We start from the raw sequence: 20981 nt of genomic DNA, 5'->3' as shown, positions 1-20981 counted from the left end.
AGGGGATTTACACTCCACTTCCTGGAATTTGATCTTTAGGCTTTACCTAGAGTCACCATTGCATTGGTTTAAAAAAAAAAAAAAAAAAAAATTAAAAAAAAGACAGCAGCTGTTAATACGTTTTTTCTTGTTGCCAGAAAATAAATGTGATGTAAGCTGCTTGGTAAACTGGGCCATCAAGTGACCTAGCAAGGGTTGTCCCAGCAAGGAGGAGGCAAGGGATTTCATGGAAAGATCTGCAACCAAGGGAAAGAGAATTCTAGTGTGAATTATCCCCCACCCAAAACTAACTCAGCCAGTTCTCCAGTACCAGTGGGTTTCTAAGGTTTATTTGATCCCATAACAAACTCAACTCATTAAGTATGCAATTTAAGGGCTATTTGAAATCATTAAATCTCAATAGAAAATTAATGAAATAAAGCATCCAGCTTAATTTTGCAATTATCATTTGTAACCTTATATAATTAAGCCTTTTGCACAATAGGCTTGAATCATAAACTAAGCAAATATTTGTACAAATCTTAACTGGACAGAACTGCAAAAGTAACCAAAGAGAAGGAATATTACAGGCACTGGGGTCTTGAGATATTAGATAATTTACTATCCACAACTACCAATAAAGAACAGTATTTGCAGATGGAAAAGTCTGCTATTTCATCCATCAGTGCCTCACCTTATTTTGCATCTCAGGCTCATTTTGTGTCACCATGCCAGAGGCTAAATGTATTTAATATGCATGCTATTGCCATGTTTACATGGAACTAAGCAGCCCTGAAATGCCTCTTTTGCTACTTCGTGGCAAATGTAACCATAGTTAGAAATTAAGGACAAAATATGAAAGGCTGCAGGCCTGATCAGTGAACACTACGTAGCAGAACAGTTAAATTGTCAGGTCTATAAAAATTGGGATGGATTATTAGTGGCTTGATTTTTGTTTCAGAAGATTATAATCTTGCCAGACTAGGGGAGAAACAACAAAGATCTCTGAGAAGAGGATGAAGTGGCTGGCAAAAAAGCAAAAACTCTTGGGTCTGTTCAAGAGGGAGTTTCAAGCTACCTTGAAAATCAGACTGAGCCCAGCTCTGCTGTGCCCAGGGCTCAGAAGCTTCCACAGGTCAACCCACCTTGCAGCAGCTCCATGAAGATGTGCATCTCCAGAGGACACCAGCGCAAAACTCAACACTGCAGTGCAGAGCTCCCACAAATACATTCACCTTTTGGCCCTCTTGTTTTGAGGTTTTCCTGTCCCTCAGCATGCTACTGCCTTTTTTATTTCAATTGTATTTATTTATCTGTTCCTTGCTCTGAAAAAAAACCCCAACAAACCACAACGTATTGAATCACCACATGGTTTTGATTCCATCTTTGGAAGAACTGTAACTTTCTGCACACATCAATATAGCAGGAATTTACAGCTTAATAAATATATCATGGTATTCGAGGATATCAACATGGAGATCCTCTAGAAATCATAGATGTAGATGCCACATTCCCCCCACATACAACCCAAAGCAGCACCAAATGTCAGTAGGCAAACACGGTGCACCCTCTTCCTGTGATAAACCAGAGGTAGGTAAGACAGGAGGAGGGAAAAAATTCACACGTTACAGGCTATTTGGCCAAATATCTGGAAAAATACTCAAGATGGTGTCATTAGAAGCACTAGTTTTAGAGTATATCTGCCTGGAGTTACTCCAGCCAGCATCAGCGGGAGATGAGGACCAGGCACAGCTACTGTCTAACCAGAGAGGAAGCGCAGCAGCATCAGAGAGAAATGAATGTAGTCATTTCCTACGATGGACCTGCGAGGCCCAGGGCTTGACTCCACTTCCTAAAGTCTTCTTGTGTTTTTAGACCCATTTTTTAATTGCTTTGTCTCATCAGGGAAAACAAGCATGTGAGCCGCAGGTCTTTGTTCTGTAAACTATGAAGTGCTAAGAGAATATAAGTATTATCATTGCTATTTATTTTACCCTTCGGTGTTTCGTCTCTTCTTCCCGATTGGTTTATGATGACTAATGTCAAAAACTCTGTTCCCAGTTATCTCTCTTGGGCAAAGAGATAATATATGACATTTAATACAGTGTACCACAGGCCATGCACTCACTCTCTTCCACACATTAAAATCATGTACACAGCAAGAAGCAATCGTAACAATAGATGTATCTTTTATTCACAGATAAAAACTGAAGCAAGCTGTTATAATACATATTTGTACAAAGGATTTGAAAAAACCATAAAAAGGAAGATGATTAGAAAATATGATTCATTATGAAATGCGGTATTACATACACTATTAAACCTTTTCAAAAGTATTTGTTTGGCAACAATTTATCAATAGTTTCCACACTTAAGTGGCCTCCTTCAAAAAAGCACAAATCTCATGCAGCATGTATAAACTTGATCCTGAGGGTTTGCCTTCCTTAGAAAAACTGTAAAAAGATATACTATTTGTCTTAAAAGTTCAAAATGCAAATGCTATATTTATAGTCAAAACTATATAAAAATATGGACCTAACTTAACATTTACAAAAACTTTTTGTTCCTTTTTTTTTTTTTTGCTTGTTTTATGGTTTTGGTAATAAACATAATTCTCAATTCCTGCAGTCAGAGAGGAAAAAAGAAAACCAAAACAAACCACAGTGCCCTTTGTAGACTTCCTCACGTTACGTTTATGACTCCAAAAAGACCAGGTCTCTGATAAGTGAGGTTAGTAACCACGGAAGTAGGTAAGCAGTTAATATATATCTATATATGTATATATAAAATGGAAAACAAACATTTATTTTGATCTGAAAAAGTAATAATACAAAACCTGAAGGTAAAACAATCATTTCAAAATGCCATAATACAACTTTTCAATAGATAAATGTTCATAAAAATATCTTGAACCCTAACCAAGAAAACAATTATAATACAATTTTAATTCTGCTACATAAAACAGCTTTTCTATGAAACAAGAAGGCAAGTTCAGGTATGAAAACATAATTTACTTATTGCTTTTGCTACAACGTTGTTTGTTTTTTTTACATATAGTCATAAATACACTATACAGTATAAAATATTTCGTAGGAATACATTTTGTGGTCTGCTTAGGTTTGCTGGCTTTAATTCTAGCACCAAATACAAAAATGAAAATCAAATTAACTTTAAAGGCACTTCCATTGTATGTTTGTTTGTTAATTAACATCTTGGTTTGTACTAAATTTCTTCGCTTCCCTCTGGTGGAAGCAATACTTGATCCTCCTTTTATCTTTGTACAGTTCAAGTCACGTTGAGGCACCAAATGATTTACGAACATTCCCATCCCTCAGCTGTTTCTTTCTTTTACAACATTCATTGTTGCTTTTTAGTCTTCACCTTTCCTCCTTCACTTCCCAGCTACTTAATCTCTTTACTTCTTCATGTCGTACGATCCAGCTTCACTTCCCTCAGTCCCTTGAAAAACCTCTCTTCAAACCTCCACTTCCCTCACTCCATCTTGTGCATCTGTTATTCCAATATCAAAACACGTCACTATCATGATGTGTGACTTGCACAGATTAACACACTGCTCCAGTTCCTCCGTCACTTGTTCCAGTGCCTCCAGATACTCCTGTGACTCCTTATCGAGATCAGGATCCACTTCAACTGTCAGAAAAAGAATTAGCGAGTAAGAGAAACAGCTCATAGTAAAACATTATTCTATCACAAGGGAGCCAATAATGTAGAGTATAATTTTATTTCTCTTGAACTAAGAAGTATTTTTCACTTCATTCAACAGATGCAAACCATTTTTTTCCCTTCTTTGGAAAGAAGGATAATAAAAGGTTATATGAGTATTTAATATTAACAAGCATCACAGTGAGCCTCTACATTGCTTTGATGTTCTCTTCTGGTTGGTTTGGAAGAGCTTTTTTTGTTCATTTCCAGTACTACTCAGCACTGAACAAAACCTGTATCACAGAAATACGAATGGAGCCACAGAGTATTTTAGGGCTCGGTTCAGCAAAGTATCTTAGCAAGTGCTAAATTATTTCAGTGGGACTGCTCACATGCTGAAATTTGTTACATGCTGATCATACTGTTGTTTTTGCAAAATACTTACAGTCTTCTTTCCACTTATTTGGATCCATCATCAGCCTGCACTTTGTCTCTTCCAACTCTTCCTTCAAAAATTCATGCTTTGCCTTTACTTCTCTGATTCGCTGCTGGCGCCTTTCCAGTATCTTCAGCTTGGTATGGAAATACATCAGACCCTTTTAAGACACAGAAAGACCATCTCAAATTTGTCTGCTATGAACTGACACAGAAAGACCATCTCATAAATTTGACTGCTATGACCAACAGTTTGACACAAATTGCTCCCAGCTCATTACTTGGATGAGTTAGCAGGTGGGCTGTTTTGTTTGGTTGTGGGACTGGTGGGGTTTGTTGTTGTTGTTTATTTATTTATTTGAAGTTCACATTAATGGATTCTAATCTAGAGGAACAGCATGCTAGATCACTCGAGCATTTGTTGCACCTCTCTGAATTAGCAAACATCTCTAATACATTATGGAATCACTCCTGTTTGTACAGGACTTTTTTTTTCCCAGTAGTGCAAATAATAAACACAGTCTAATAATAATGTAAGAGTTATATTTAATCCTAAAACATATGAATTCTTATTTTCTTAAAAGCACTCCTACCTTCTCAACATCCTGGAAAGGCTATTATGAAAGAAATGGGAAAAAGGCGTCAGAAGAATATAGAATTCTGGTCTCCAAAATAGAATTAGCTGAAGTGTTTTCCAATTACAAGTAAATTAAACTCAGTCTATCCCTGATTTAATAGAATCCTGTCATTTACATAAAGAGTTAATGACCCTATAGTTGAGGGATGCTGTAATGTTTCATCAGCCAGTCTAAGATTATAAAGTCTTCTCATAATGTATTCATTGGTAACTTCCATTTACACCATCAGTCATGTTAGACACAATTAATTTTAGACAGTAATCATTTTCATTTTCTGTGTTAAGGGTACCCCAACATATGAATTGTAAAATTAATAATTATAGTGCTTTAATTGCAATCAATTTTCCGAACACCATTCCGGCATTGAAGCAAGGATTCTGCCTGTATACTGTAATTTAAGTTGTCTACAGTTGTTGTAAAATATGGGCTGACCTCAGTTTCCTCTTGTCTGTGTCGCTGTAATCGTTCCACATCATCAATCTCATAAACTTTAATTTCAAAAGGCTCTTTTAAAGTGCCTGGCAAAGGTGGGAGATCAACCCATTGGCCAGTAACACTGGGTTTTCTTCCTAGGGAGGCAGCATCTGGTAACGGAGCAGGAATCAGTCTACGACGCTGGAGACCTAAAATACAAAAGACAAACGTTCCTCAGACTCTAAGAGACCAACAGACTGCAGAACGTACAGTAGTAAATTAAAGAAACATCTAGGTTCTCGGGATACTTAGGAATAAATGCTTTTTTTGATCTTTTCCTTTTAGTAAAATACCCTCAAGCTGCTAATTCAGGTACTGCCTTGACAATGTTCCACTTGGTTCATGGATAGGAGTAACAGCCATTCCTCTCCCAAAGCAGATGTCTGAGCATCACTTATTTATTCTCTCCTTGCAAAGATTTTTTGCCTGGATTAATTTTAATTTGGTGGGCTACAATGGTTTGTGAAGAAACTGCAACCCATGGGAAAGACTCAGGGTGGAGAATTTTATGCAGAACTGTCTCCGGGGAGAGGGTCCCCACAGTGGAGCCAGGGAAGCATGTGAGGACTCTTCCCTCTGAGGAGGAAGAAGCAGCAGGAACATGTGATGAACTGATCACAACCTCCATCCCCCTGTGCTGCTGCAGGGGTGGAGGTAAAGAAATTGGGAGTGAAGCTGAGCCTGGGAAGAAAGGAGGGGAGAGGGGAAGGTGTTTTATGATTTAGTTTTTATTTCTCTTTTCTCTGATTTGATTGACAATAAATTTAATGATATTTGATTAATATTAATATGATTTCATGATATTTTCTCTCCCCTGTCCAGCTGAGGAAAGGGAGTGACAGAGCAGCTTTGGTGGGCACCTGGCATCCAGCCAGGGTCAACCCACCACAAGGTGCTAAATACCAGCCGTTTTCAATGACTTTGTGGGATTAGGAGGCATTCAGAAGGCATCGACCAACCAAGCTGCAACCTGAGCCACCTCTAATGTCGAGGCCTATCGCCATCCAATTTGCCCCAGAAGCTCAGAAGCTCAGAGCATGACAAAACTCACCAATTCCTCAACAGGAGGGCTCCCAGATTTACAAACAAACAGTATACTGCCCCCCTGATGCATCCACTAGTTCGCAGGTTTCATGAACCAGAGACTGACTTATGTCCTTCAAAAATGCTGGTACTTTTGTATAGAGGAGTTGGCAGTTTGGTGTCCAGCGTTTTTTTGCAATTATAAGTCTCTCTTTATTCTCTAAAAGGCTGACCTTTACACTATACGTGTCAAGGATGAGTATGTGCATACAGCTGGTCAGGCAACGTTAATTAGGCTGCAGTCCAGTCCCTAGGTAAATAGGAGAGCTGAAGGCCACCAGAAACAAGCTGAAATGCCACATGGTAGCAGTAAGTACAAGCAGATTTTGGTGACTGGTGACAATAAATTTAGTGCCTAATTTCCTTCTGTTACTAGAAAACAACTCAGAGGTCTTATTTATTCTGGTATTTTTACAGAAGGGAGCACATCAAACAGACAAGACAGTGCTGCCAAAATAACTTCTGGGCTGAGAGGTCTACAGGAGACTGAAGTGCAAGTTAAGACTGTCAGGTAAGCCCTCTCACAAACTTCAACAGCAATTAGAGACAAAATCCCAGCAGGTACCCCCAGAGCAACACACCTCCGTGGATACCTGAAGGGTTACCTGCTTTACATGTTCTTAAGAAAAATATCCCTAATTCTTAATTGCATCCTTGCTAATTTCTAAGTACCCAGAACAATCACAACAGGAATTTCTTGGAAAGGGGAAGACTTGATTCTACTGCTACAGCATCTGTTCATCATTGTCACAACACCAATTCATTTAGCCTGAATCGCCACTATAGCCCTGCCTGCTGAAATCACCCACTGTAACTCTGATCCTGTACCCACTTTGCTGACAGCAGGGTCCCTCTGAAGAGGATACTGAACAGAAGCAGCCAAACACGTGTACTAAGCAGGCAAACTTCATATCCTTCTGCTCTGCCAGCCAGGGTCAATGTCATTTCTCCAAGAATGAAGTTAAAGGATAAGGGGACATGGTTTCCAGGGTCATATATGGGGAATAGGATCTGTCCTTACATCCAGAGACTGCATGACTCCATCACAGCTTAGAGCAATGTAAGGCATTCTAAGAATCTCTAACACTTTTGCAAAGATTACAATACATTTCAGGCCAATAATGGGTCTGCACCAAACATTTCTTGTAAGAAATATTCCATGAACTTCCCAGGAAACCTCATTTCATGTATAAAACGCATAATCATCTTGAATTCTAGAGCACTCCAAAAATGTAATACATAATTTACTGATACAGAGCAATTTCAATTGGAAAAAGAAATAGTTTGTCATTTTTAAAGATGTTATAAGCATTTCCTGGGGCAAAAACAAATACAAATCCGTCAGTGGGTAATGCCTTCTCAATATGTGTGCAACTTATACAGCTGTTAATATTGATTTGTAGGAAAGGTTTAAGAGGTTGATATGCTACGGAAAGAGAACTGCAGAAAATGTTGGACTAAGTTTCCAAAATGATTTATCACCTGCTGAAGCAACTCAGCTGCTTTGACCAGAAAGCACCATGAGATTTAACTCATTTGGTTTTACTGCCAGAATCAGGCACCACGGGCGTCCCCAGGGATTGCAATAATTGCCACTTTCCAACCAAAAGGTCGGATTCAGCACATTGCCGATATTAGTTCCTACTATATTTCCAACAGGCAGTATGCTTAGGTTGCCGAATGAGGCTGCTGGTCATTACCTATATGGCACTGATTGACACAGATTCTTTATGATACTACAGGACTTCAACCCAGAGCAATAAAAATGAATGCTTTAACAGCGGTCATATGAGCCTGATTTTGAAGCTGGCTACAACTAGCGGCACTTACACGAGCACCACCTGCGAAAGCAGTAAGGAAAGGCACCGGAAAGCAGGAAAGGGGACCTGGGTCTCGTACGCCCACCTTTGCATGGGGTGGTTGGACATGTCTGCCTTGGAAATAGGACCCAGTCCGTTTCCTATTGCTTATAGCATCCACACACACACTCTAAAATTCCCTTAGAAAAACATCTTACAGTGCAATACAGTAATTTTGCAAGTAGCTGGTAGCATTAACGTAAGAGTTGCTGCTTCTTATACACACACCCTTCTGCTCTGACCCTAAGCCTTACCTTTGGGTAACCTAACACACATTCAGCAATCCTCATTAATCCACAAACACTCTTCTCCCCTCCTCCAGGCCTATTCTCTTGTTTCCAAACTACTGCCCCAGCCCATCCCACTGAAATTCCCTGACAGACGCCGGGCAGCAGAGCTCCTCCTCTCCTCACTGCCCTTCTCTCACCAGTCTTCCCTGGCATTCAGCTGACCTTCACAAAAAAATCTCGTCAGTACCCACTGAGAACCCTCCCCTCTTCCCAACCCACCTGTAACACCCTCCTAATTCTGGGCTGCCCTGGTGCGGCCCTCACTGTGGAGGGGGGAAGGAACGTCCTCCCCTCTGCCGGCAGCCATCTGCTGCCTCCTCCCTCACAGGGAGGCTGCTGGCGCCCCGGGGCGCCTGGCGCCTCTCCTGCCCTCTCCGCCACAGCACCTGTGTTGCACCTGCAGCTTTGAAGTGAAATAAATGACAAGTAGCTGCTGTCACAGCGAGATGCATCCACACGCAACCGCATACAGTCTGCATCTCCCAAAACCTCCTCTCCCTCTCTGTGGGAGACGCCATGACCACCCCCCCCCACATCCTCAGGGAGGCAGTGGAGCGTGGACACCTGGCCACCTTCCCCTTCGTTTCTTACCTGTCGATCGTTTCTTGGGGGACTTGAGGCTCCTCATCCGTCCTGGCGAGGACATCCCGCTTTCGCTCATGGAGTCGTGCGCCGAGGAGGCGCTGCCGGTGGCCTCGCTGTCCCGAATCATGCTCTCGTAGCCGCTGCTGCCCCCGCTGTGGTAAAACAGAGCCGTCCTCCCCATGGCTGGCGGCAGCTCCCCGCTTAGGACGCTGCTGTTGTCGCTGCCGTGCCCGCTGCTGTACCGCTGAGGCCGCCGGGGCGCCGTTATCTTGCTGTAGGGAGAAGGCAGCACGGGGATTTGCGACTTCTCGTCGCTGAGGTTGATGCCGCTGTCGTTGCCGCTGTCGGAGTCGGTGGAGCCTCGGAAATGGCCCACCTTGGCAGAGCCGCCCGACACCAGCTCGTTCACCCGGCTGTTGGCCGCCCTCATGGCCTGCTTGGTCCCCATGATGGTCCCTCGGCCGGGTTTGCCGCTGACGGGCTGCACGGAGCGGGGGGCTGCCTTCCCGCCGGGGGCCATGCCGGAGCCCTTCCCTGGGGGCTGTGCCAGGGACTTCACAGAGGAGCTGAGAGATTTCGACCCGCTGGCGGAGAGGCCCCGGTTCTTATTCCCGGTGGCTTGCACCTTCTGGTTAGCTGTGGGTTTTGCCTGGCTATTTTTACCAGGCACAGCGGCAGTGAAGGGCGGTGGTAAACCTACACTGGGGGCAACAGGGGGGACCCCCAGCCTGGGGACGGAGCGCCCTGCCCGGCTGGTGCTCCCGTTCTCCCTCGCCATGCTTGCCTTGGACCCGACCGACGTCAGGCTGTCACACCTCTCCAGGGACATGTGGCTCCCGTAACGGTGCACGGCTTCGCTCTTCGATGACTTGGCCTTTAAGCTGGACGTCATCTTGGGCAAAGAGTGGTCGCCCTTCAGGTTCATTTTACTGCTGGCACTTTCACTGAAGTAAGATCCAGCTTTCAACCTCAGATCTGCTTCGTCTTCAGCCTTTGGCGTGGCAGCTCTGGCAAAGTCCAGACTGGAGGCTTTTCCCCCACTATTACCCAGACCAACAGGTTTCTGTTCCAGGCTCGACTTGCGCACAGGAGGTGTTGGAGGTGTTGGTCCACCTGGCCTGGGCAACATGGTCGACTTCTGTGGTGCGCTCTTCTTTCCCAGCGATGATTTCAAGCTGCCAGTAGCCAAGGAGGCATCCAAATTCCCTCGGGACACAGCCTCCGACAAAGTACTGTTAGCGTGCGACACTGGCATCACTCCCAGCGTGGTGGCTCCTCTCTTCAGCTGTGGCATCTTCATTGTCACTTCTGACTTCTTTGCAGCTCCGCTGGAGGACTTGCAGGCCATTTCACAACCATCCACGACCCTCTGCGAACAGGCGAGCATAGTCTGCGACTTCGTCGGCCTGGGTGCTGCACCAAAATATTGGGCAGCTTTTCCTGGCTGCTTCTCAGTACCAAATGCGTGAGTTTTTGGAGACAGCAGTGAGTCCGCCGGTTTTGCTTCCAACTGGTAATCGGTGCGCAAAAGCCAGGGATCTTCAAATATACCATGTGGATTCTGCAGCTCTTTATAGGTGAGGACAGTATTATTGTGGATTGGAGACGAGGTAGTTTTCGTTTTCCTAGGAAGACTAGAATGTATTGTTTCTATCACAGGTGTATCGCGAGAATGACTAAATTTTATTTTTACAGGCTGATCAGTGACACAAAAAGCACTTTTTATCTGAGATGCTTTGGTAGTTTCAGAGGTTTGTGGGCTTTTGCTGATGCCTGAGGAGAGCTTGCTGGAACTCAAGCTCTCACTCTCCAGTTCAGAGAAGCAAAATCCACTATCGTTGAGAGCGCTTTTCAGGGGGACGGACAAATGGCATGAATCCAAGTTGAAGGGTTCCTCGGACTTATTACAGCTGTAAGATGACTGTGCGACAAAGCTGTCACTAGACTGGGCTCCATCACTTTCGATTGTACAGATACTGACTTCACTAAGCCATGAACTGATGGAGGAACGTCTGCTGCTGGTAAAGGGATCCTTAGCAAAGGGCACAACAATATCAATATTTACACCAGTAGAAGTCTCCTGTGAGGTATAAGCATCAAACTCATCATTTATGCTACTGATAATACTGACCGGCCTCGAACCCGATGCAAGGGCCTGAAGGGAGCAGTCGCTGTTAAAGCTAATGATACTGGAAGGTCTTCCGTTATCCATAATCCCGCTAATGGATAGTTCTTCCACCACAGTGAAAACAAGCTCATCCTCTCCATTCAGCTCAACAGGCTGCTGCAAAGTCACCGTGGTGGTTAGTATGTCCCGATCAAAACACTTCCCTCTGAACGCTGACCTGAAGCTGTGTACCTCTATCGCACCTGACTGATTCTGGGCATTGCTACCAACCAAGAATGTGTTTCCTACAGGATTTTCCTCAGGTTTGTTTCCCATCTGCTTGCTCATTCCCACAGGAGGAGTCCGAACTGCATTGCCATTTTCCAGCTCCAAATTCTCAGCTTTGGAGCTCGGTGTGTGCTCTTTCTGCTGTGGAGGTGGAGGTGCTGGGCTTGGCAAGGGCCTCTTCATGTACAAGGATTTCTCCTTAATGACACATTCAGCTGTGGCCTTATTCTGCTCCGGATTCCTTGAAGGGCTATACCTTGACGACTGCAGGGAATCAGTGATTGTCTCTCTCTCTCCCTCCAGTATCGAGTCTATTATTTTGTTGTCAGCTCTGCTCTGTGGCTTGGAAAGCTCTGTTTTCAAGTGAGGTGTGCTCTTTTCATGACAATTGCCATTGCCACCCTTTGGTGCAACAGCCTGGAAAGGAAGGTTTTGCCCTTTTTTGGGAGATGCAGTTTCCTGTAGAGCTGGTTTCTTAAATCCTCCAGAAGGAGAGCCAATTTTTTCCTTTATCAGCTTAGACTGTGCATTTTCTGTACCTCCAGGGACTGGACTACAATTGGACACAACAGAGATTTCTCCACAAGCAAATTTGATGGGTTCCTCACTTCCATCAATGCACTCTAACCTTTCTTGCAGTTCAGCAAAAGTGTTGCATTTAAAATGGTCCTTGTCAGAACTCCTACCAACAGCAGAATTGTCTTTACTTCTCTTCTTGTTTAGGGATGGGATTATGGGAACAAACTCTGGAGGACCTTCATTATCTGTCAATTCCCTGTCAGACAAAGCTGCACCATTGGGACCAACATAGATGACAGTATCACAAGACTGTTCACTGCTGGAGGAATAATCAGGATCGCTAGATATACTCAGGACAGGAAGGTCAGGGTCAAGGGCAACAGTTCGTGGGTGGAATGGTCGCAAATGGGGTGGTCTTCGGACATGTCCCTCTTCACATGAGCTCTCTCCTCCAGACGAGCTGGATGCATACTGCAAATGATCAAGAAGGGAAAATTTATTGATATAAGTATTTATATGTACATACAATTGGTGAAAAGGTCAGGCTTGCTATATACTCTGTGCTTCGTGTATACTATCACAACTACATCTAGTGGAAAAATGTTAGAGTGTGAATTAAAATAACAAGGTCACGCTACATAGATTTTACTGTATTAGGAGTAATATAACAATCACACCTTTTCAGATAATTTCCATTAACTATTATGCATTGTCTTTCTGTTTTCTGTTCCTTTCTTATTGGTTTTTAATTAATATGAATAGGAGCTTTTGACATAGTTCCACACATAAGCAAAGAAAGAATACGTGTTCAGAACAAAAAGAAGGGAATTTCAGGATTAAGGATTGGGGGCGGGATGATGGCTCAGTGCCAAGTCATTTGTCAGTTCCTCTCCTGAGCTTTTATGCATTTTGTATTACTTCGTACTGCCGAGAAATCCCATGTTCCCCCACCAAGAGGTTAGGAAAACTAATTTTCAAATGAATTAATTTCTGCTTGTTTGTGAACCAACCTTGGATTTCTTCTTCCTCATTCGGTGGATTCGCGATGCAAGCTGAATGGTGGTGAGAGTTTCCGCATAATTAGCCGGGGAGTCAGAAATATGCGCAATCATAGTAGTTCTGCAGTTGATGTTCCCAAGTGATTCCCTCAACAACATTGTCAACTTGTTGTCCCTGTGTAACAAATGAGAACACTAGGATGGTTTAAAGAAATCACAATCTTTTTTTGCAGATTTTTACACCACAAGCTGTGCTTTCACTCTCACAGGATATATGCATGTATGGTACGTGTAGATAAGAAATATGCTCCTGTTATTTGACTACACTTAAAATGTGTCTAAATGTACACATACAAAGATACCAATATTTCAATTATGTATCTTTGTAGTATGATAAGTCATTTTATTTGTTACTTACACAATTGTAAAACCATTGATTGATTAGTAGTTTAGTTATCTCAGGCTCGTATTACCCAAAAAGCTCACGATTGCTGTATTTTTAGCTAAGCAGACTTAGCACCTGGATAGCTAAGCTCTGTGAGCTCTGTGCAAACGATTTTGATAAGAAAAAAATAAGTCAACAGAAATGGTAAGAAATCTCTAAATAAATACAACGTTAGGTATCAGCAATATATTAGCAATGCCACTCCATCTAATCTATTTTCCATTCTGCCTCCCATGCTCTGCTCTGACATAGCAAATCGGAAGCAGAATTTCTCTCTCAAGGCTCTCATGGTGATGCTAGTCCTCTGCCATGGACAGCAGAGCTGACAAGACAGGTGGCGTTTTGTCTTCTACTGGTCTCCAAGACATCTTCCCAGGGCTCCCTGAAGGCTGCTGCCTATCCTGAGCTGGCCCAAGATGTGGGAACTACCATCATGTCTGCTCACTAAACCATGGTGGTGACGAAGTTGACGATCTGCCCTTCCCTACTGTAACCCATCCATCCTCTACTCCATCCACAAACCCAGCAAGTAGCCCGAGGAAATTCTCTTTCTTCCTAATACAGAAAGAAAGAACACCTGTTTGAGATGCAGCACTAGATAAATATGTGAAATGACATGATTGATAACAACAGCACAAAGTTATAACGCATGAAGACAAGCAGCAATTAAATTTAAGGACTGAAGGCCAAGATCTAGTAAAGGTGTTTACAATGTGGCTGTTGTCCTTCAGCTGGGCTCCCCACAGGTGTGTCTGACATAATATTATTGTCAAGTACACTCCACACCTAAATGTTCACTTCTGCTAAACAAATGTGCAACATGGTGGTCACCTTTTTTTTAATTGAAAAGATGTATCATTCAAAAAGGCACACAGAAATAATAACCTTTGATGACCATACTTGATAAACTCACTAGTATTTTCTGAAATTTCAATGCAATTTTTGAATTTGGAAAAAGGAGAGAAAATCCTATGAAATTTTCATAAAGTTGTTCACTAATGTGCAGCTGGCTGAGATCGGTCTAAATTCCAAACCCAAGAGGAAACAAAGAGGAGGTAGAAAGAAAGAAAACATTTTGGCCAATTTCCCTTGCTTTCTTCAACAGTCAAACTCTCCCCAACACTTCATCCAATTTAAGTATATACCCATATGCATATAATTTTTGGCCATGTAATTAAGAATTTCATGTTACTATGTGACATTTTAAAAGTTGTATGTATGTGTATATCTGTATAGACAAGTAGATGAATAGATATATATATCTGTAATATAGAAGTAACCTTAAAAGAAGATGGACCTGCCTCTGACAGAACTTCCTTTGACTTCATCTTAGGTAAATAGTAAATAGTTGATGCAATTCATTGCTAAAGTAGTATCAGCCACAAATTTAAGATAATGCAGATAATGATTCACTTACTTATATGGCACGTGCTTAGCACCATTAATTAAGGCCAAAATTACATTGCCCAGGGCAGAGAGAGACAGACACAGAGAGCCTCCTCCATCTCGGCTCTTGCTCAGCACTTTTTCACAGCTCCCTAGATCAATGAGATGCAAACGGCTGCGTCCTCCAGACACTACAACAAAAAGGGGAAAAACAGTTGTACATCACGTTCTTGCATGGACTCAAGCCAGACTTGGTATTCAAAATGTATTCAAATGAGGAAAATAATGAATACAGCACGGCATAATGACCAAATTAAATATTAAGGCTAACCAGATATTAGCCACAGCCACCAAAGTTAAAGGTGACTCGACTGGTTTGAGGGTTCAGTTAATTTTTTTTCAAGTTTATTGCAAATTATAGTTTAAACTAACCCAAACCCACGTCATTTAAAAATAAACAACAGCGTAAGAAGATTCATACTTCCTCCTTTTCCACTTTTCTCCATGCGATACTGGTATATGTGAAGAGTAAAAAGCATGTGTGAATTCCTCCTGTCTTCCTCCTCGCATTCAGGTTTGCTGGTACTTCTGGCAGCAATTGCAGCATCAAGGAAAAATGCAGCTTTCTCTGCTGTTGGGGCCCTTAGCTCACTTTGGTTTTGAAGCTTGAATACAAACAAAAAAATGACTAATTAGCGCAGGGGCAATTTTTTTTTTCTTTTTCCCAAACTGGTTAAATCTCGCGGGCACTAAAAGAAACAAATATGTACACCATGGGAGAAGGGCTTATAAATAAAAAGCAATACATTTTTTTTACCGTCTTAAAAGTTGTCATAGTTGTTGTCAGATAAAAGGAAATAAAAAGGCTCAGAAAAATCTATGTTGTGATATCCATTATACCTGGGTTCCACATATTGGATCTTCTCTCAGATAAACCCCGGGAGACTGGCCATCCTGAAGGCTGCCAGTGGCTACTTCAGCTAACAAATCCTTAAGGTTTTCGTCTTTGCCACTGATCTCCACAGCAGATACTCTAACGGAGAACCGAGTCCCAGTTTTTTCTTTACGTTCATTGATTAATTTGAAGAGCCAAGAAATTGCACAGGGGATGATACCAAGGCTTTGTGTGGAGTTATCCTTCCCAATCATTGTAAAAGATTTTCCTAGAATGAAAAGACAAAGATGAACTTAATTCACCTTTCTTGTACAAGACAGCATCCTCTTCATATCACCACTGTACACTACATGCAATGCCAAGTGCCGCACCGATAATAAGAAAAAACAGATGCAAAAATGCAAAGTATTTAATTATTAATCCATTATTATTTATTGAGTTTTTGCAATTTTTGTAACTCAAACCCACAGCAAATTACTGTTAAAAACATCTCTGATCTTTTAATTTTCATTACAATGCACCTATATAAACTTGTTCTTGAATAAACTAATCTGATATTACGTTTTACCTTTCCAAATTAAAACTTACAATCCCAGTGTAGAAATAAATCATGATAAGTTTGCAAAGCTAATTAAAAAGAAATTCTAATCTATTCATATACTCCAGGTTTATTGTTCCAGGAGCTGACAGCATGTAATTACCAGACTGACATAGTAATTAACTGTAACGAATTTGGGAGCTCACCAAGCTTGACATGACCAAAGCAAAATATGCAACCATCTGCACCATTCACAACAGACTGGATTACTTCTGCTACTGTTCCAGAGCATACCTCAGCCTGAAAGAAAGATTAGACAAATAAGTAAAAAAGCACATACTGCTACGTTTTTTTTACCATTCCTCTGTAATGAAATGAATGACTCAATATTTTTGAGGCGTAATATTCTCCCCATTTTTATGGCATCAGTCCTATTATTTTAGTAACTATGCTATCCTAGAAAATAATAAAATATGCTACTACAGCCTAAAATAGTTCTCAATTCTATTAAACCAATTCTCTTGGAATATTGATTCCATGACTAATGTAGCAAACTGAATGCTATCCAACCAGGCTTCCTGCTGGTATAATAGCTTAGCCAAGGCTATTCAGCAACAGCAGCAACTCCACTGAAATTAAACTACTGAAGAGTGCTCACAGGAATTAAAATAGACGGTTATACTGAATAAAATGCATTAAGATCCCTGAATAAGGTTTCATAGTATCCTATTTTCCTCTTCCAGGGGGAACATCACCATCAATGAAGAAAACTTGCTAAAACATTTGAGTGTACTAAAAGCAGTTTATCCCCATCAGTGAAGGTTTCAAATATACTATAAGATGATCTATTAAGTACGGCGACTGGGGGCAGGGGAGCGGGTTGGTGTAAATATGTAACTACAGTGAAATGATAAGGCTCTGTTTGCAGGTGGCATGGCAGCAAGCTTGCCTCGAGCAACGACGTCTACACAAAAGCGGCCGTGCTGGCCAACGTCACCCAGAAACACCACAAACAGGACACCCAACAGGCCCACCACAAGGACCCGAATGAGCCTAGGCCAAACCAGGGATCAACAGCCTGAAAGACTGGTGCCAAAGCCAGCAGAGAAGCAGGCTGTGAAGGGCTACCTTGCAGCAGGGCTGACAAGGAAACGGCCTCAAGTTGTGCCAGGGGATGTTTACATTGGACACTAGGAAAATATTTTACACTGAAAAGGTTATTAAGCATTGGAACAGGCTCCCCAGGGAATTGGCTGAGTCACCATCCCCGGCAGTATTTAAACGGTTGAGTCACCATCCCTGGCAATATTTAAACGACAGGTAGACATAATGCTTAGAGATATGGTTTAGTGATGTTTTTGCCTTCTTGCCAGTGTTAGGTTGATGGTTGGACTAGATGATCTGAAAGGTCCCTTCCAACCTCAACAATTCTATAATCCTACGGAAAAAGTAAGCCACTTCCAGTTCTGGACTAATGTTGAGATAACTCATGTATTTCTGCACAAAGATGCCATTTGAGCTTATGCAGAATCTTAACCCAGCCTCCTGGCATGGCTACCATTGCTTTAGGCACTGATCTGTGGGGGAGGTTATTCTCCATCTTTAAGCTCTTTGCTAGAACTTGGACCTCATAGATATTTTCATATCTCTAGTTGAGAACCCAAAAAACCTAAACAAAATCCTAGGAGAATCTGAGGGTGGGATTTGGAACTACATCTTGTCATGCATCTTTGTCATGCTTTCTCAACATTAATATACCCTTTTCACCTTGGATTGTTTGCGTTTTATTTCTTTCATGAAATCCTAATTTTGTCCAGTTCAACTTGAAGCAGATCTTCATATTCTGCTTATTTTTTTCCTATTTTTAAAGTTGTTTAGGATTTTTTTTTTTCTGAACCCAAGATTTTTCCCAGAAGGGCACTCAGGTGTCCAATCTCATCAAATACACTCTTTTTTTTTTTTTTTACAGGGCAAGAGAAATGCATGCACCACCAGCACCACCAGCAAGATAAAATAATCAGTCAAAAACACAGTATAAATAAAATGGAAAAGGCAAGGAAAATATAAAAGCTCCCTAATTGTTTCAGTACAGCAATCCCATGGGGTTTGCTGTATCTCTTCTCCTAACAACAGTATTTAGTTTAACGTTAAGCACATGTTCATTTGCCATTGAAAGCAGTGGGGAAGGACTTTATTTCAGTGACATCAAACAGGTTAAAACCTAACTGGATGGAAAAGTGATTTTCAAATTGGCTGTGTGTCTTCTTCTAACAAGAGAAAATGCAGGAAGACAATTTAGTCTGCAAATCCATCTCCCCAGATATTACACCTTAATTTTACATCTTGACTAAACTGAAAATGTAAGAATTTACCCACTTATCTATTAATTACCATGTTTTTTCCAGGTATTAAGGCAACTCATTCAAATAAAATCCCCAGAAACAGAAAGAACTCTTAGGGCAATAAAATGCAGTTAGCCATGAGAAGACTCAGGAGGTTTATGCGAGGGACTCCAGTACCTGCGAAGCATCCTGGGGGAAAACTGCATCAAAGGCAAACATCTTTGGGACAGCAACAACGCCTCTCCTGTGACCTGCATTGGAAGGCCCACTTGCCGCTGGATCATAAAACGTGATCTGCTTTTTCCGCGGGTCTACCTTTAGGAAGGACATGGATTCGGATGTTTCGTGTGCTCCTTGAGAGGGACAAATCCTTACCATCACTTTCACCTGCAAGATTCAGAAGGAAGCAACAACTTGAGTTCCCAGCTACAGACGAACACATACAAAGCATTCCTTCCAAACCCACTCCCCCTGCCATGACATGTTCATTTGTAATATTTAGGTGTGTCAGAACAACCGTGGGACAAAACCAGAGCCAGATTTTCCAGCCTGGTTTCCACCCTGGGGTCTTCACTGAACTGACTTTTAAAGGTGCACTTTGTCTCTTCAGTTGACTCTGTTCCAGTTTTACCATTTCAATTTATAATTGTCTGATCTGCAGGTATAATCCACTGTAGGTGTAATGCTAAGCCTAAAGAAAAGGAAACTCTAGTCTTCTACCTTTTAAGTACTTAATGTGACCAAAAGCATAAACTAATCAATCTGAAAATCAGCCTGAATAACCCAGGGCTCAAAGAGCTCATGCATTCAAACTGAACTAAATCTAGAACCTTTCAATTCCTGGTTCATATTCTTCTAATAAAAAAGTGCTTCTCTTAGAGCCTTCCCAGACAGAAGCCTTTATGCTGTCATTGCTAGGCTCTTTGGTGGTTAGTTGCAGATTTAATGGGAAAGGAGGGAAGGGAAAAAAAAAAGCATTAGAAGGTCAAAAAGCTTGAAAAGAAACCACTCACAAAGTGCATTTCTATAGCAGCATTGAAAATGCCAATTTCCCACACATGGCATTTTAAGACAGCATTTCTTGAGAGCTCAGACATGTTGGCTGTGATTCCCAAAGCAGCTTATGCCAAGTGACTGGGTCTCACTAAAGTTCAGCAAAGGCTGCACACCTGCTTCTTTTAAGCTTCCTGGAAATCATACTCTCACTTTGAAAAACTGTGAAATACTGCCTCACACCCACTTATGACCATTTATCCTTAAGAAATGCTCCCAGGTCAGAACCAGCGTGTTTTATACACCTTGTGCTGAAGTAAATGCCTATTACAGGCGCAGTGAATCACTTTGCCAGTCTTCAATTCCGCACTGCTCAGCAGATCAAACTTCAGAGAAAAGCAACGCTTGGCCAGAGTGACTTTTCATGGCCAGCATGCAATGTTTCAATAACAAGCTGAACAGCAGCATTATCTCCTTATCCAACTACCAGACCACTTTCCCAGCACCAGTGTCAACCATTTAGTTTCACTGGGTGAAGATTCTCCATGGCTGTAATGACTGCAGCCAGCAGAGCAGGAACAAATTACACCTGTACTCCTCAGAGCACCCATGAGGAGCTTCGTCTGCTGTGAGGCAACTACTGACTCACAAAACACCCACTCCTTTTACAGCCCCTGCACCTAATTTGGAGGGGGAGGTATAGATAGTGACCCCTCTGCTACAAATCACCAGGTGAGCCCTCCAAACAGAGAGAGTATGCAGTCCCTTGCTAGCCTGAGTCAGGTTCATCTCTAGCTCTGTGCTGGATGTTGCAAGGAGAAGCCAGGTTGGAAAGCATCCATCTCTGATAAAGAATGATCCTCCTTTTCAGTAACTTTTTCTTGCTAAATTTAACCTTAAATCCGCCAGAACAATTTGACTCCTATTTGCTATGTTCTAAGAACATGTTTTCGTTAAAATGGTGTGCGCTTATTATATTGACACATCATTTGTGTTTTTACATTAAAAAATGTGCTTTGCAGCCAGCACTTCCCCATCACCCCTGTATCCAGCGAAATAATGACAAAGGAAGAACCAAAGCTTAAAAACCACTTCAGCAAAGCACAGCGTGGGAGAGGCAGGTAACGGACAGAGATCAGAGTAGGCTGAGCCACCCTCTAGGACTGCCCTTCGTACCAGGCGAGATGACAAAGGTGATGGCAAACACACCAACACCCAGTGGGTGCAGGTGAAATGTAGTGTCTGAGCCAGGGTCACCCACGGCAGACAGGTGGGTGCAGCAGGAAGCCCCATCCCAAACTGTCCCTGCCCTTCTCAGCTGGGGAGGGTGGGTAGTTTGAAGATCTGTTGGAACGGGTCCAGCGGAGGACCACGAAGATGATCAGAGGGATGGAGCATCTCCCCTTTGAGGACAGGCTGAGAGAGTTGGGGTTGTTCAGCCTGGAGAAGAGAAGGCTCCCAGGA

At 42.2% G+C, this 20981-nt stretch overlaps 1 protein-coding gene across 2 annotated transcripts in view; it reads right to left on the bottom strand.

Annotated features, from left to right (window-relative positions):
• Window positions 1-2151: 2151 nt before the first annotated feature.
• Window positions 2152-20981, bottom strand: part of KIF26A (kinesin family member 26A) — a 71008-nt gene continuing 52178 nt past the window's right edge. The window contains exons 5-15 of one of the 2 annotated variants that reach the window (XM_014957689.1): window positions 18702-18911; window positions 16389-16482; window positions 15650-15912; window positions 15231-15414; window positions 14781-14940; window positions 12931-13093; window positions 9013-12391; window positions 5148-5338; window positions 4671-4691; window positions 4088-4238; window positions 2152-3630 (exon numbers count right to left, since the gene is read on the bottom strand). In XM_014957689.1, the coding sequence (XP_014813175.1) occupies window positions 3455-3630; window positions 4088-4238; window positions 4671-4691; window positions 5148-5338; window positions 9013-12391; window positions 12931-13093; window positions 14781-14940; window positions 15231-15414; window positions 15650-15912; window positions 16389-16482; window positions 18702-18911 (4992 nt within the window). In that variant the 3' untranslated portion in view covers window positions 2152-3454. The remainder of the gene's footprint in view (window positions 3631-4087; window positions 4239-4670; window positions 4692-5147; window positions 5339-9012; window positions 12392-12930; window positions 13094-14780; window positions 14941-15230; window positions 15415-15649; window positions 15913-16388; window positions 16483-18701; window positions 18912-20981) is intronic. The other variant, XM_014957690.1, reaches the window with a different exon arrangement.

The sequence above is a fragment of the Calidris pugnax genome, unplaced genomic scaffold (assembly GCF_001431845.1).
Source record: "Calidris pugnax isolate Ruff unplaced genomic scaffold, ASM143184v1 scaffold211, whole genome shotgun sequence".
NCBI classification, from domain to species: Eukaryota; Metazoa; Chordata; class Aves; order Charadriiformes; family Scolopacidae; genus Calidris; species Calidris pugnax.
This window is presented reverse-complemented; position numbering and strand designations above follow the sequence as displayed.